This window comes from Zalophus californianus, chromosome 5 (genome assembly GCF_009762305.2).
Source record: "Zalophus californianus isolate mZalCal1 chromosome 5, mZalCal1.pri.v2, whole genome shotgun sequence".
NCBI lineage: Eukaryota > Metazoa > Chordata > Mammalia > Carnivora > Otariidae > Zalophus > Zalophus californianus.
In genome coordinates this window covers 21,640,503-21,658,101 of record NC_045599.1, presented here as the reverse complement: position 1 = coordinate 21,658,101, position 17,599 = coordinate 21,640,503, and the positions used below count along the sequence as shown (strand labels likewise).

The window sequence follows — 17,599 nt, the reverse complement described above, 5'->3', positions numbered from 1 at the left end:
TGACAAGCAAAACAAGATGGGAAACACTGCTGGCCTGCACAGCATTCTCTGGGGAGTCAGGCTAAGCACCTGACTGGGCCGGGTGTAAGAGAATATGAAGGAAACAATTAGAGATAAAATGTTGGCAATTCTTTGGAGGAGTTTTGCTGCAAAAAGCAGCAAAAAAATTAAGGTGGTAGATGATGAGAAGAGGAGGTTAAAAAAAATCTGTTCAAAATTTCTTTCATTTGCTTTAAGTGGGAGAAATATTTGTATGCTGATGACCTGTTCACTGTTCACTTGTTCTTGCGTGTCTATATGCTGGTGGTAAAAAAAATGTATGAGAGGGGCGCCTGGGTGGCTCAGTTGGTTAAGCGACTGCCTTCGGCTCAGGTCATGATCCTGGAGTCCCGGGATCGAGTCCCGCATCGGGCTTCCTGCTCAGCAGGGAGTCTGCTTCTCCCTCTGACCCTCTTCCCTCTCGTGCTTTCTATCTCTCATTCTCTCTCTCTCTCAAATAAATAAATAAAATCTTTAAAAAAAAAAAAAAAATGTATGAGAGGACAGGGTTCTTGGAACTTTAACCTTCCCTGGCTTGAGGGGCCAGACCTAGTTCACCGGGAATGGAACTGGTTTCACGCAGATGTGTGACAAGTTTTTTAATAGGAACAGGCCAGAAGATAAACTGTAATATTGAAGTGGTGGTGTATGTGGGTTGTATGAAATTTCTCTTTAAAATAAGTTACCCTATCATCTGTCCCTGTCATGGAGGATCTATTATCTATAGGCTTGATCAGAAGATCCTCTTCTCTCACTATGGAAAAACTAAGGAAGCCTCTTCCTATTGATGTTATTATTGATAATATTTAACAGGTCTCTATTAAAAGAGACCTTGGCAAACTCTGGTTATATAGAGGTGTTATACATACCCGTAAGGTGCCAGGCAGTCAGGTCCTTAAGGCAAGGGAATTAAAAGGATGGAGAAGGGTAAGAATCAAAGCAAGGGAAAGCTTTCTGGATGAATGCTGAGTCCCTTCACCAAGTACAAGAGAAAAGGAGAGGGTCAATCTAGAACCTGCCTACTGGAACCCCATTACTACTCTGGAAACTTTCAAATACGTTAGAGTCCCCAAAACCATGAAGAAATACGTAAGTGTAAAGTATTATTAATAGTGATAGTAACAAAAAGCTTAGAAAATTCTAATGGTACTGTAATTTCAGTACAAAAAAAAATTTTTTTTTTTTAAAGATTTTATTTATTTGAGAGAGAGAATGAGACAGAGAGCACATGAGAGGGGGGAGGGTCAGAGGGAGAAGCAGACTCTCTGCCAAGCAGGGAGCCCGATGCGGGACTCAATCCAGGGACTCCAGGATCATGACCTGAGCCGAAGGCAGTCGCTTAACCAACTGAGCCACCCAGGCGCCCTCAGTACAAAATTTTTAAATTCAGTAGGACTTAAAGGTTAGCACTAGATTAAGATTTCTTTTAGGACTAACTACTCTCTCTGTGTTCTCTGCAAGTGTTTCCTCCCCTGCCCAAGCATCAAAACCTACCCTGAGTTTCTTTAAATTAAAACTCCACTGTATCTTCATTACACAACAGTTGTCTAAATAAAAACCGAGATGATCAATACCTCAGAATGTAAAAACCCATTAGCTCCATAAAGAGCAAAAGATTATCAGAATTATGAAAAAATTAACTGCCAGTTTCTTTATGCTGAAAAATGGTGTTGTATTACTCACTTTTAATCCAGCTGCATAGCCCACTGGCTGTGGGGCAATATTGGACTGTCCAGCTTCCCCTATGACCACAGCTAAGCCAAAGACCTCCTGGAAAGCATCTCGGACGGCAGCAACTTTTACTTCTTTATTTGAGGTCACTACAATATCCAGTTCACCTCCAGATTCTACAAAGATCAGAAGAAAATTTCAATTCCAAATTAATATAATGAAATTCTCATAAGCAATACCATATGCTAACATTTTATTACATAATGATTACTGACCTCACAAAATACAGCAAGATACAGATGATGAACTTTTTTATAGGCTGAGGAAACTAAGATTGATAAGGCCTTGCCGAAGGTAACACAGCTACTTACTTAGCAATGATGTCGGGACTCAAACCTAGGTCTGTCACATACCAGAATCTTCTTTTCACTATACAGCTGATCCATCACACACGTTTTCATCTCCTCATCTAACAGCATCTTATTCCAAGTGCTTAGACCCAAACCACCACTTTTCCTGACTTAAAAATGAGCACTTAATGCATTATCTGAGGGAGTCTCATCTGCAAGCAGAAGATAGCACATATTTTCTAATGGTTCTGAGTATCCAATCTGCCACAGACAGAACACAACAGTTTTTTTTCTATGGACTACTGTTCCGGAATGTATTAGTAGCCCCACCTTAAAACAGCATTTTGTGGTCAAACAAGCTTGGGAAATACTTTACACACTTCTTTCTTAGAAATTCACAATGAACATTAACATCAAGATTCTGAGAAAACCAAAAGTTAAAATTCCTGACTTTAACCCAGTACTTTCCATACTTAATGTGTTCATGGAATATGTTAACATCTAATAACCACTCCCAAAAAGTTTTCCATAGATGTCAATTTGGGAAATAATGTTCCAACAGCTATGAAAAAAAGTTTCATTTTCTACTATATCACTCTATTAATTTCACAGGATCTCATTTTCTAGTAAGGTTAAACTTTGGATAAAACATTGCATTTTTTAAGGCTGCAAATTAAGATGGTTTTTCTGCTGTTGGTTAATAAAGACACACATCCATTATACACAAACTTCTAATACCATGGGGATGCTGGAGTTCCTAGGCCTTCAACTATTGAGCTATCACAGAAATGAACTATGTGGCTTGTGAAATACAAGTTACACATTGAGGATACACTAGAGAAAATGAAAATGAAGACTGTTATTGATGATTACAAGTAATTTGTCAGAGTTGTAAAGAAGCCTGCACTAAATGAGGACTGCCATGAAATGTGTTTATCTAGAAAACAGTTTAAATGTGGGAGTCAACTTTATCATACAACCACATCATTAAAAAAAAAAAAACAGCAGATGCCACAAATGGGATATTTAGTTATAAATTATACAACTATTACTGTCCTAATATGCAAGCATATAAGGAAATGGAAATACCAACATATATAAAACTTGAAATTTAAAAAGGCTAAGATGTGAAATATTTTTTAAAACCTTTTTATTTTCAATTATTTTTAAAACCTATGTACCATGTAGACAAAGTAATTTGATCAAATACACCTAATTTTTAAAAAAATCTTTATCTAACATTTCGTGACATACTGAGTTCAAAGACCTAGTTCTAAGCATAGTGTATTTTGCTACTTAGTATTAATGGCTATCACTAGTAAATAGATTTATCCAGAAAGCTGTTTGTATGGTAAACCATTTTGCCCCAGAAACAATGCTATGCTTTTCCCTAATATGTTGTGGAACAGCTGATAGTATCTTCAAAATACATGGGCTTTTTATCAAGTATCTTTTTTCCTAACAGGATGATCTATAGATCCCATCTTTACTAGAATTTCATAAGTTACGAAAACCTAAAAGCCACTGAATCCCATGGGAGAGAAGAGAATACACTTTTTACTCATTTTTTCCTCCTTGTGGGACATGTCTCTTGACCCTGAGTACCGTTCCACTGCACTTCAGCTCAAAAGGCTTTTTCAGCCTTTTTGTAATAAGTAGTACCACCTTTAATGATGATGGGAAAAGTAATTCTAAGAACAGAGGAAGCTAAACTGTGTTAAAATGCATTTCTAACAGTTCTTGTGCTTTCTTGATACATCTGAAACTGTTATAGTGATTTCTAGAATATTTCTGTAAAAATACCTTAAGCTTTAATTCAAGTTTTGTTACATCAGAATAGTTTTGCTTTTGCTGCCTGTCAATAAGGTGTCAACTTTTTCACATCAGTTTTATTGCTTTTTATAGCTAACTGATTAAGACTATATATTGTTATGATTTCGCTAACAGACATTTCATTTTCTATCTTCCCCTATAACCCCATCCCCTTCGTCTTTTGCCTTTTTCTCGATGTCAGGCTGACTACTGGCCTGAGAATAAGCCTTGGGTTTGAGTCCTGACTTCATTAGCTCTGTTACCTTGGGGAAGTGAATGAACTTGTTTCTTCACAGTAAAGTATCTGCCACCTCACAGGGTTTGTTCTAAGGATTAAGTAACTGCTTTCACAGTCTAACACAGTACCCGTTAAAGTAGCAAGGACTCCAAAAATACTAATCCCTTTCTTTCCCTCATTCAAAATACAAGCTTGTGAAGAAAAGAATATATACGACACATTAATTATGTCAAATTCAATTACTATGAACATGATAAAGCCATATCTAGGGCAGGGTCCAGTTTCTAAATCCTCTGGTAGTTATGAACACAAAAAACAATTCAAATGACTTAATACTTGATTCAATTTTATACTTTCAGGGAAGAAAAGTGGCTAAGTGCAAAAACAAACTGAATATGGGCCCAGTCTAGCTCCACCAAGCTGTGTGGCCTAGGATAATCATCTCTCTGAACCCAGGGGTTCCTCACCTCAAACTTGAGAAAAATACTTACCGTGCAGAGTTCCTAAGTACTGCCTGGCAGAGCAAGAACTTAGTAAATGGTACTTCTTACTAAGGTCTTATTCTTTGACATTTACTAAACTGTAAACCACCAACAGCATCAAGACTCCTGAAAGCTACTGACTTTTTATTGCTACTGAAAATCTCTGTTCTAGTACCTCTATTCTAGTGCACAGCTTTGGCTTCCAAGTTGTTATCTTTAACAGAATGACTAATAATTGCTCATTGATCCTGCTAAGCAATTGTTTCTTCACACACTGGGACACGTACATTTAAAATTAAATGGCAGACAGCATGTATGTCTATGTCATCTGTCCGGAGAATTCTTGGGAAGGAGGATTCAAAGGTGGTTAAAATAGCTTCCCCACCAAACTTACTAATCAGATATTATTATAAATAGATTAACTTCCTCTAAAAATATTATTCCCAGGTTAAGCATAATCACACTTAATTAAAACAGATAACTGGACAATTATCAAAATCAAATATAAACAAAGCGTCATTTCAAGTGTCCTTAGTGAATAAAGTAAAATACACACAAAGCAACACTAACTGTATTTATAATTGAAATGTATTACTTACAACTGAAGTATACTAATTAGTATACTAATGCATATTGGTTTTACTCCTCCCAAAGTTCATTCTGTGGAGTTTTCAAAATTTATTTGTGACTAAGAAAAAGATTAATTAATAATACCAACACTAAGACTCACCATCAACTTACAACATAAAAGGACTTCCACTGATTACAAGACTATGGAATCACAGTGAGAGGCTGACAAAGGCAAATACTTTAAAAACATACAGGAGATGCTGCTCCATCTTAAGTACATACTGATATACGGAGCCATGCCAGGGTCCAGCGTTGTAATCATGCTTTCTACTGAATGTTTTGTTTTATCAAGCACAGATTTCACCATAGGATTTCCGGCCACACCCTGCACAAGACAAATTAACATATAAATGCCCATTCTAAGCAAAGAACACCTGATGGTGAGAGAAAACTTTTTTAAAGTTTCTGATACATCGCAGACCTGTAATTTGTTAAAATGTAAGAAAAACAAGGCTACAGCAATGTCAAATTGCTCTTAAGTTTTCAAAATGCTCACTCTCACCTTCTCTCCTCATAGACCCATGCAGTCAGTCTGCAGATCACACTGTGAGGAGCACTGACCTGGGAAGTAGGTATGCACACACATTATGTGTGTTCATTTTATGGATGTATATATTTATATGTATCCATTTTATACATGTATACATATGCATTTTATTTCTCTGTGTATTTTATTTTTTTATTTTTTTTAAAGATTTTATTTATTTGAGACAGAGAGAATGAGAGAGAGAGAGAGAGAGAGAGCACAAGAGGGGGGAGGGTCAGAGGGAGAAGCAGACGCTCTGCTAAGCAGGGAGCCCGATGTGGGACTTGATCCCAGGACCCCAGGATCATGACCTGAGCTGAAGGCAGTCGCTTAACCAACTGAGCCACCCAGACGCCCTTTCTCTGTGTATTTCAATTTCATTTCACATCTACTTATTTCTATGAAAGACCAGGTAAAACTTATCCATCAAGGTCCCAAATAAAAACTATAATTAGTCGTCTCCAAAGACTCATACCTGGTTCCTTAAGAAAAAAATAAAAATATTAATATTTCTCATCCTTATTCCCCAGAAGTTACCTATTAATATATATTACTCTATCTTCTACTAATGTTTCTTTTTTCCTACTTCATATTTGTTAATTCCCAAATTCTCTTTTAACGCAGATCTATTCCTCTGAATTCTTAAAACCATACCATTAAACAGAAGGAATCAGGTCTGAGTCTTCCCTTAACATGCTATATTTCTCCAGTGGTAAAAAGGACTTCAAGGGAGCCGTGCCCCGTGAGATGGCCTCTGGCTAACAGGCCACCATTCCACCTCTTCCAACCTACCACTGAACCAAGGTGAGTCAGAAAAAAGCAGAGTCCGTAACGCCGGTATTTAAAACTGTCAACCAGGGCGCCTGGGTGGTTCAGTTGGTTAAGTGACTGCCTTCAGCTCAGGTCATGATCCTGGAGTCCCGGGAGCGAGTCCCGCATCGGGCTCCCTGCTCGGCGGGGAGTCTGCTTCTCCCTCTGACCCTCTCCCCTCTCATGCTCTCTCTCTCTCTCATTCTCTCTCTCAAACAAATAAATAAAATCTTTAAAAAAAAAATAAAAATAAAAAAAATAAAACTGTCAAACAATCTTACACGGGATATTAGAAGAATGATTTACAAGACATGTAGAGTTGAGCTGGGTACAAGTGCTAATGGACACACTGACACATGCTCTTAACCAGAGAAATAAGGAATAATCCCTGTATGAAGAAAACTTTAAAAAGTACAGAAGGATTAAAAAAAAGGAATCTTAGAAAAATACCATCTTTGTGAAACATAAAGCTCAAATGTAGTAAATTAGTTAGCCACCTACCAATTTAAAAATATTTAATATATAATTAAGTTGTAGCCAAACCCTCAGAATATTGGGAGGAATGTGACAGAGTAATCCCAAAATTCATTAAGAGAAATAAACAGAAAAGACCAGTAAAGAAAAATTCTAAGTAAAGAGAAACTGGCAAACTTATAAAACTAAATACTGATATATCGTTATGAACGCAGAGACTTGGAACTGACCTTTCTTTCTTTACTCATCAATGCATATTCCCCATCCCCACCTGAGCAGAGTATACTTTCAATAAGTATTAGTATAATAATAAACAGAGTTAACAATAACTAAAATAGTAGGGCACTACTGCAGGGACAGGCCAAACAGCAGAACAGAACACAGAGTCCAGAAACTGACGTTAACACACAACTGCATAACTCCGATAAAGATGACATATCAAAACACTGCGATATGATGCTGGAACAGCTGGGTAAGTGGCTGGAAGAAAATTAAGTTTGACTTCTACCTTATGTAATAAAGTTAAGTGTCAGAAACATTAAATTGGTAGGTATCAAAAAAAATGAAACCATAGAAGAAATCACAGAACATTTACCACATACTGTGGTGGGAAAAGGCCATTCCTAACATAAAAAAATGGAAAGAAAAAAAAGACTGAAAAAAAGACTACTGAAAATTTAGAAGCTTTTGTGTCACAAAAGGGTAATAAAATTTAAATGTATGATAAAAGAGAAAACGTCAATAAATGACAGCGTGTAATAAAATATTACTACATGAGGAGCTCTTACAAATTCATTTAGAAAGGAAAATCATCCCAATTCAGAGATGGGCAAAGAACACGACTAGAGACTTCACAAAGAAAAAATACAAACGACAAAAAAATCATATGAAGAAATGTTCAGATTTAGTAACCAAAAAAAGCAAATTAAAACGAGGTTATGTTTTTTTGACTATCAAATTAGAAAACGTTCTATTTCAAATTCATAATCAGTGCTGGCAAGTGAAAAATGCTGGGACAGTCTATTTTGGTATAACCCTCCTGGAGAGTCTTTTTTATCAGTAATTTTTAAAATGTTCACTCTGACATTCATCAGGAATTGACCTCAATAAAACAGAGATGGGCATAAAGATCTGCATACAAGAGTGCTCATCATAGTTGTATTTGTAAGAATTACTATTAGAGGATGCTAAAGTACATTAGTAAAATATGGGAAATAAATGCCCCATGGCATGGAGGGCAAAAACAGCCATAAAGAAAAAAAAATTTTCTGAAGAATATTTATGACTGGGAAGATGTTCCTGATATATGCTAGACAAAGACAAACAAAAGATACAAAATAGTGTCCACATGTTACTACCCCATTTTGACTTATCAAAAAAATTACACCTACACAGATATGCACATAAAAAAGACTGAGGAGAACTATAGAAAAATAGTAATAAGAACAAAAAGAATTATTTTTTCATTATACCATTCTATATTTTCAAAATCATTGGAATGACCATCTAATAGTTTCAAAATTAAAAAGTTCCGTATAACTTTCAAACTAAATACTCCTTACCTTAATAAAACCCCAGAGTCCACCAGCAGATGCCTCATCCTGACCTCTACCAACTCGAGGATCTTCTTGCTCCTCTGGAAAAGTAATGGCTGATGTGGTTCCCGGTCCCTGGGCCAGAGATGTCAAACTGGCTTGCTGAGTAATGGGAGTCGGCAACATACCTAGTAAATGGCAAAAATTTCTAATATATGTAATTTATTTCATAAACTATTTTCTATAAAAAGATACACTTTAGGAGATGAGTAGCTCAAAATAGCTTTAGTAACGTAAATATATACTCAGGCATTTCAAGACTGAATTATGCACTCTAAGAATCACCTAAACCTTCATAAAATACAAATGAAACAAAATTCTGAAGAAATTTCTTGCCCTTTTTGTAGGCTTTTTAACCAAACATTCTGAAAATGGACAAAATATCAAAAAGTATTTCCTGTTGGTCCTATTTAGCACCTGGATGTGGGCAACTGTAATTCTAATACCTTTGATGCATAAAAATAATTGATGTGAGCACCCAAGCCCATCATGTAACAATTAGTACTTATTTCATATGCCCTACTTTGACTCAAAAAATAAAATTCACATATTCAAAGACAGAGACATAATGCTTGTACTATGCAAAATATTTTATCTGTAAAAGTAGATTAGCAAAGTTGGATAATAAAAATCGGAACAAAGTTGCTTCTTTTCCTAAAATGAGAAGTAACAGGCAAAAGATGACGAGGATGAAGTTTTTTTTTTTTAATTTATTTATTCATGAGAGACAGAGGAGGGGAGAGAGAGAGAGAGAGAAGCAGAGGGAGAAGCAGGCTCCCAAGGAGCAGGGAGCCCGATGTGGGACTCGATCCCAGGACCCTGGGATCATGACCTGAGCCGAAGGCAGACACTCAACCATCTGAGCCACCCAGGCGCCTGAGGATGAAGTTTTGATACTAGTGTCCAACAACCATTCCAGGAAAGCCAAGAAGGTAGGTGTAACCGACTTAGAAAAGATGGCCCATTACCATAAACTTAAGGCACACATGAGCTTTTATTTGGTTTTAAATTTTTACCTGGCTAAATAAAACTACTCCCTACTCCCTGGACCATTCTTGTCCAGATAACCTTTTAAGTAAAGCTTTAAAAAAAGATTCTCAAATATCACCCTGGTGTCTCTCTATTAAGTATACAAAATATTAAAACAAGTATTTGGAATTTTATCTGACACTACATACACTATACATACTCTACATTTTACAACACACAAAATTTATCATTTACTAGTAACATCAGCTTTATTTTGATAATATAAATGACAAAACATGAGAACAGAAAACTCCAGAGATCAAAGACATGAGTTAAAGGTAATGTAGCAAAAAAGAAAAAAAGTTAAAAAAAAAAGTAATGCAGAAATACTGAAACACTCAAACAGTACTGATGAGAAAGTGAAATGGTGCAACTGCTTTGGAAAACAGTCTAGCAGTTTCTTGAAAGTGAACAATTCCATGCTAGTTATATACCCAAGAGACATGAAAATATGTCCTCACAAAAACCTGTACACAAATGTTCATAAAAGCAGTATGTGTAATACCAAAAAGTAGAAACAACACAAAAGTTCATCAATGGATGAGATGAATCAACAAAATTGGAAGGAAAATCCATACTATGGAATACGGAGCCATAAAAAAGAATACAGTCCCATGCTACAGCGTGGATGACCTTAAAAATATACCGAGGGGACCCCGGGGGGCTCAGTCGGTTAAGCGTCTGCCTTCGGCTCAGGTCATGATCCCAGGGTCCTGGGATGGAGCCCTGCATCGGGCTCCCTGCTCAGTGGGGAGTCTGCTTCTCCCTCTCCTCCCTCTGCCCCACCCCACACTCATGTGTTCGCTCACTCACTCTCTCAAATAAATAAAATCTTCAAAAAAAAAAAAAAAATACTAACTGAAAGAAGTTTGTCACAAAAGACTGACCATCATATGGTATGATTCCATTTATATGAAAGATCCAAAATAGGTATATTCAGACACATAAAACAGATGAATGATTGTTTGGGGCTGTGAACATCGGGAGCAAGTAGGGAGTGACTAACAGGTAGAGGGCTTCTTTTTGGGGATGATTAAAAGGTTCTATAACTGATGAGAGTGATGATTGCACAATTCTGTAAATACCGTGACAACTACTGAATCGTATACTTTAAAGGGGTAAATTGTATGATACGTAAATTATTTACCAATAAAGCAGTTACTAAAAAATGTATTTAAACATTAGCTGTAGTCATTTATTTCAAAGTATCAGTAAGAGAGAATTACCTGTTACCGGAGGTGCAGAGAATGACGGCATCAGGGGCGTCTGGGGAGCTCTTCCTGCGTGTCCCCTTGTAATGTCGTAAGCTGCCCCAACGGAAAATCCCGACGTGGGAGGACCGGAAGAGGGTGCAGATAAAAGAGTGCTTGGGGCAGACGATGTAGCCGGGAAGTGGGACAGAGGAGGATTACTGAAGGCAGCAGCAGGTGGTGGAGAGACAGGAGGTGGGATGGAAGTAGCAAGGGCTGGAACAGAAGGGACCGGTGAAGGTGGCACGAAGGGCAAGGGTGCCGAGGGCCTCACAGGAGGGAGGGACGGCTGAGGGGTGGAGTACGCGTGTGGCGGCAAGGACTGTATGGACGACACATTCGGAGAAGAGAAAGAACTGGTTGCAGCTAGAAGATGGGAAGGAAAAAAACCCACAAAATTGGAAATGCTTTTCACTTAGTTTTCAAAGTATCTCATTACTTTTTTATTGCAAAATTTAAAAATTTAATAGACCATAACCCAATAACTATTTTTTAATGTGTTATTTAAAATATACAACACATACGACTAAGTGCAAATGACTTTCGACTCCCGTAAGTAAAAGTAGCAGTTACATAAAATTAAGTTATAGTCCTGTTCGTAAGCAGATCTTTTTGTTTTCACTCATTTTGCTATTTTTTAAGAAAATAGAGTGGTTTTTCACGCCTGCTGCCTTCAGCATAAAAACCTACACAGTGACTCAAAAATTTTGGTCAGAAGGCTAATCATCACAAAGTCTTCGAACACAAGACAAAACTAACATATGCTTTTTAGGGTATTTTTGTCCTAAGAAGATGATTTACAGTCAGTATGAATATAGAGAACAAAAGTTTACCCAAAGCAAAATATACTTTTAGGCTTAAATAAAAAAGGTCACTTCCCTTCATCCTGGCAAAAGATCAGAGATGTTTTCATCTATGTATTTTTTCTTTTAATTGACTCTGAAAAAAGTTAACAGTGTCGCTCCTACCCTCCAGACACAGGAGGTGCTGGCACCGCCACATACCTAAAGGCAGAGGGGTGGAAGCCACAGCGGCTGCGGCCAGTCCCGCAGGGTGCGGTGGAGGGGTCCCCGGGGGGGTTGTCTCTATTCCGCTCTCTTCCATCATTTTTCTTCAGTTACGGTTTACTGTAAAAATAGAAAAATGTAACATATATTGCACAGTAATCAAGTGTATTTTTAAAGAACAATTTTAGAAAGAAATCATCAAGACACAGAGGTCTATACGATTTATAATACCACTTATTTCTGGGTAAAGGATCTGTCAAAATTCCTAGGAAAACATTGTCGTGACAATGTTTAATATGCACGTAATATGCACATAACATTTTCATACACATACTTTTATAATTGGGAAATAATTTTATGTTAACTATTTGTAAATTTCAAACAGTAACTCACTAATATAATTTTCTGCCACATGAATATACTTAGACTTTCGTCTACATTCCAGTTACTATTACATTTCAAATAAAAATATATTAAGTTTTTTTTTTTTTACTTCTTCTTTCCCCATTAAACATTATATATATGGGCTATTTCTGTTAACATGAAAAAAAAAAACTGAAATGTGCTCAATTCCCAGTGTCCCTGGTTCACATTTAAAATCATACTTAGTAATGGCTAAATGATATGTCTCATTTTTTAGAAATGTTAACTTCAGCAAAAATGTTATATGGTAACTAAACAGCAGAGTCCTAAGATAAAAATGGATTATAAAATGTGGGAAAACGTCCTTAAAAATTACAAACTTTCAAGTGTGTCTCAAGTATAGAATCAAAACTTCTAAATAAAACTTCTGTTTTTGACTTTGATGTGTTTAGTCATTTAACAAATACTCAGTGAAAGTCAGTTGCTTGATAAGCACTGTACTGGTGCCTCTGGACATACAATGTAAGCAAAAACAAACAGGAAACTTACAGTCCAGTACAGGAGAGGATCAAGTAATACCACTAATGTACAATGAACCGTAGCCTTAATTATGTGCTCTGAGGGTAAGAACACCATCCTATTTGAGAAGAATACGATTTTCAGTTGAGTGCGGAAAGGAAGTCACATATAAACAGAGATCTGAAAGATGTACAGAATTTAATTAGGCAAGGAAAAAGAAGTAAATAGGGAAGATTTCAGAAAAAGTGAATATAGGCTATGTATACCAGCCCTGTAAGGCAGAGGGGTCAAGACACATTCAAGAAAACCCATGTGGCAAGGAACAGGAAAAAAAGAATGAAGACTGGAGACACAGTCTTCACAACAGTCTTATAAACCACGTCAAGGAGTTGGGTTTTTTAAGAACAGAAAGGCACCATACAGCTTTCAAGCTGGGGATGACATATTTGTCTTTTAACTTTTTTGAAGAAATTTTAGATTCGTAAAAAGATGCAAAAATAGACCAGAGTTCCTGAGTATCCTACACCCAGCTTCTCCCACCAACAGCATCTTACCTAACTGCAGTAGGGTGATCACACCCAGGAAATTAACACTGGTGCAATACTAGTAACTAATGATTTTATCTGGATTTTCACCTGTTTCTACGTGTGTATGTTTCTGTGTGTGTGTAGTTCTATAAAGTTTCATCATATACAAAGACTCATATAACCAACACCACAATCAGGATTCAGAACGGTCCCATCACCCTAAAGAAACTCTTTCATGGTGCCCCTCTGTCACAGCCTCCCACTAACCGCAAGCTGTGACAACGGACTATTCTCTATCATTTTCTCATTTAATGAATGTTACCTAAATAGAATCATACAGCATATAACATTTTAAGATCGGCTTTTTTTTTTTTTAGTCTGTACAGTGCTGAGACCTATCCAAGTTGTTGGATGTATCATTTTTTTTTTAATTGCTGAATAGTATTCCATTTTATTGATGTGCCACAGTTTACTGGTCTGGTGAAGGGCATTTAGGCTAATTCCAGCTTTTGGCAAGTCATATTTGTGTTCTGAAAACATTCCTTTGACCACAGTATGCAGGTTGGGACATAGGGCAGTCAGAATAAATGCAGAGAGACTATTAAGAAGGATAGAGGTAATTCATACAGGAACTGAGAACTCCCAAAACAAGTGCCTCTCAAGTGCTGGAGGGGAGAAGAGTGATCTTGCCTCCCAGGGGTCACTGGGCAACGTCTGAGACATTTCTGGTTGTCAGAACTAGAGTGACTACCGGTACCTAGTAGGTAAAGGCTAGGAATACCACTAAAAATTGCACAATTTACAGAAAAACCCTCACAAGAAAGAATTATCTGGCCCCACATAGCAATAGTGCCAAGAGTGAGCAGCTTTGCCCCAGACTAGTGTGATGACAGGGGAGAGAGGGAAGAATGAGTAGATTCAAAAACTGGATATGGGGCATGACTTGCACAACTAACTGTATAGATGGCTATGCATTCACTAAGACAGGGAATATGGGAAAAGGTCAAGATGTCTGATGTCTTCTTTTTTGGGAAGGGGTATTATGCACTGTTTAAAATTGGACATACTGAGTTTAAGCTCCTTGAAACACCCAAATAGAGATACTGACGTGGTCTGCGGTTTAGCAGTAAGTGTAGGTTTCTTCAGTTTACTGACAAGTCTCTAAAGTCATGTTCTGGGATAAGGTTATCTAAGAAGAGAACACCACGTGAAAAAGAAAAGATGACCCAACTGATCCTTGAAAAAGTGCCTGGCAAAAGATGAGCTTGCAGAGAAGAGTGAGATGACCAAAGAGGGGAAAACCAGGAGAATGTGGTGTCCAAAAGCCAAAGAAGTTCCAAGGTGGGAATGGGCAGCAGGGTCAAATGCTGCAGAAATGCCAAAATAGGGTGATATCTGAAAAAATGCAGTCGATTTTCCAAAGTGAAGATATGAACACAGTGAGAGCAGTTTCCATGCAAAGAGCAGGGCTGGAAGCCAGTTTCCCCTGGACTGAGTAGGGGGGAGGTGAGGTAGAAATACACAACACTTTCAAAGAGTTTAGTTGTGAATGTAGAGGAAACATCTATGGCATTTAAATAGAGACCAGGGATCAGGGAGGCACCATCTTTTCACTCAGTACCTCTACACCAAAAGGAGATAACCTGGAACACAAACAGGGGACTTCTGGGGACCTCACTGCTTCCTGCCAAAGCTACCTCTTTTCATCTCCCCATTTTCCTCCTTACAGATGCTACCAAATCCTTACACTGGCCACTGGAAGTCACATTTAAAGATAATCTTGATCCCTAAAATTAATGAATGTGTTGGCAAAATAGCCTGTGCAATAAAAACAACTTATAACCTGCAATAAAGGGTCAGTTTCTTTCAGTCTTTTAAAAAGACACACTAGGAAATGGCTTAATTGACGTTATCAGGCAAATTTTGTGTGCATAAACATTATGCCTTCTTACTGAAGGAAAGCTACAGTGATAACAGTGAAGTGTCAGCTGGTAAAGGTTTTAGTGCATACCGCTCGGCAGCATAAAAAGTGTTACTAACGTATCAACATTAAAGAAAGTGACGAAAATGGCTTAGAAAATTGAGTCCTCAGGCTCTGGCTGACCCTCCTCTTCCAACTTGCTTCCATTATGGTTTTTCTGGTACAAAGTAAATGGCTACTTATGAGAATACAATAAAGAAATGGAATAATGCAGCTTTGATCAAAGTAAAAGCATTAAAAGCAATTATTATTGATGTTCTAACAGATAACGAACGCCAAAGCAGGATGTGAGTTTTGTCTCTACATTCTCAGCTCTGATCCCAAAATAAACTTCCATAAATGTTAACTGAATGAAATAGTGGCGTAAAGGAAAAAGACCGGAACGCCAAAATGTCATGCTGGCAAGCAAGTACATGGTGTCACTCAAAAATACCTACTCTGAATGGCAGAAATGGTTATAAATTTTGCCAATCTAGGACAGGACCTATCTTGCAAATTTGCCGGAAACCGGTCCCAAGAACGAACAAAGAGCAGAATGCAAAAGCTGGGGGAACCTAGGGGAAAATAAGCTACTTCCCACGGCCGTTCCCGGTGTGTGGACCCAGGAGTCGGGAGAAGGCGGGAACAGCCGAAATCCCGTGCCAGGAGATAGCGGCCTCCCCGCAAGCTCTGCCACGTCTCCAGGCCGGGCCGGGCCGGGCTAAGGTCAGCGGGCGCCAGCCGCCCGTCCCTCTCCGGCCGCCAGCGCGCTGGAAGGCGGAGCCAAACGGCCAGGGGCGCCGGTCTGTGTCCGCGCCCCGGAGCAACGGGCCGGAACCAGACCCACGACCCGCACCCACAGCGCTAAGCGCGGCAGGGACTGCTCGTCTGGCCAAGGGCCCCCGTGCCCCGGCCGCAGCATGCACGCTCACACGGCCCGCGCGCGGGACTCGACGAGTGCGGGCCTCCGACGCGACCCTGACCATCCCGCGGCGCCGGCCGGCCAGCCCGCCCACCTGGCAGGGACTGCGCCCGTTGGCGCCCGCATCCCATCGCGCCGCCCGCCAGCACCCGCGTCGCTGCCAGGCCGACGCTCACCTGGAGGCCCGAGGGAGTGTCTGCGTGGGAGCTGCAAGGTGCGGGACAGAGAGCCCAGGGTGCTAAGACTACGGCTCCGAGAAGACCACGAAGATGCCGGCAGGAGCTCGCCGCCGCGCGTCCCCGCCTCCAAAATGGCCACCGGAGGCGCACGCCCCTGCGGCTGCCACGTCGACCGCGCGCCACCCCGCCCCGCCCCGCCCCGCCCCGCCCCGCCCCGCGCCTCGCCCCGCCCCGCGCCTCGCCCCGCCCCGCCCCCTGGGAGCCTTGTCGCGCCCCGCCCCTCCCGGGAACGCAGGTTAAACTCGTCTGAGTACTTGTGACCTGAAGTCCTGGGCCCCGGCCCCTTCAAGAACATTTCCAGTAGCACGGTCGTGCTTCCCTCTCCACGACCCTACACGCGGGAACGGCACCCTCGTTACCTCCTGTCTCCCTAACTCTATCTGTAAGATGAGAATATTATCTACCATCTATAAGTCAGACACGTAAGAGTCAAAATGAGGAGTATGAAAGCACTTTTTTAAACTGCTGAGTGTTAAACACATGAAAAATTGTTTTTGTTGCTTCCAAATTCCTTTAGGAACCCATTTACAGATTTCACATTAATAGAGCTCTTGGACTTGACAGTTGTGAGCATTCTAAAATGCCTCATTAAAAAGTTGACAGTATTTAACGCTGCCCTGACTTCAGATCTTCCTTTGCAACTACAGTGGGTTGTTTCTTTTGGTGGTGACTCTTAATCCATCCACAGAGAATGTGTGTAGGTAGTTATCTAGGTTACTTTTCTAAAAGCGCTGTTTGGGTGGGGCTGAAAGTAGTTACCATCCCCATCTTCTTTGGTCGACACCCTTAATAGCTATAAGGTTTACTGGTTTCTTCATTCATTCAACAAATATTTATTAGTGGCAGCAATGTACTGAGCATTAATACTGGAAATGTAGAATGAACAAGACAGACAATGTCCTGACACTCACAGGGAGAGAGAGGCTATGAACAGGAAAATTGACTGTTTACGACGGGCACTTTCAGGATAATCAATAAACCGATATGTTATGGACGGTAATTGGCCACTTTGGATCGGATGGATGAGCAAGGCTTCTCTGAGGAGGTGGGATTTGAGCAGAGACCTGTCAGGAAGCAGGCCTGTGGTTATCTGGCTAGAAGGAAGGTCACACAAAGGCTCTAAGGGAGGGTGCTTGGCACCTTTGCAGAACAACAA

General features: G+C 39.5%; 1 protein-coding gene across 4 annotated transcripts in view; it reads right to left on the bottom strand.

Moving 5' to 3' along the window:
• PRRC1 (proline rich coiled-coil 1) overlaps positions 1 to 16,521 on the bottom strand; it is an 84,165-nt gene extending 67,644 nt beyond the window's left edge. For all 4 annotated transcript variants that reach the window (XM_027606250.1, XM_027606251.2, XM_027606252.2 and 1 more), the window contains exons 1-6: positions 16,381 to 16,521; positions 11,911 to 12,033; positions 10,883 to 11,272; positions 8,595 to 8,755; positions 5,445 to 5,547; positions 1,723 to 1,886 (exon numbers count right to left, since the gene is read on the bottom strand). In XM_027606250.1, the coding sequence (XP_027462051.1) occupies positions 1,723 to 1,886; positions 5,445 to 5,547; positions 8,595 to 8,755; positions 10,883 to 11,272; positions 11,911 to 12,013 (921 nt within the window). In that variant the 5' untranslated portion in view covers positions 12,014 to 12,033; positions 16,381 to 16,521. The remainder of the gene's footprint in view (positions 1 to 1,722; positions 1,887 to 5,444; positions 5,548 to 8,594; positions 8,756 to 10,882; positions 11,273 to 11,910; positions 12,034 to 16,380) is intronic.
• Between the last annotated feature and the right edge of the window lie 1,078 nt (positions 16,522 to 17,599).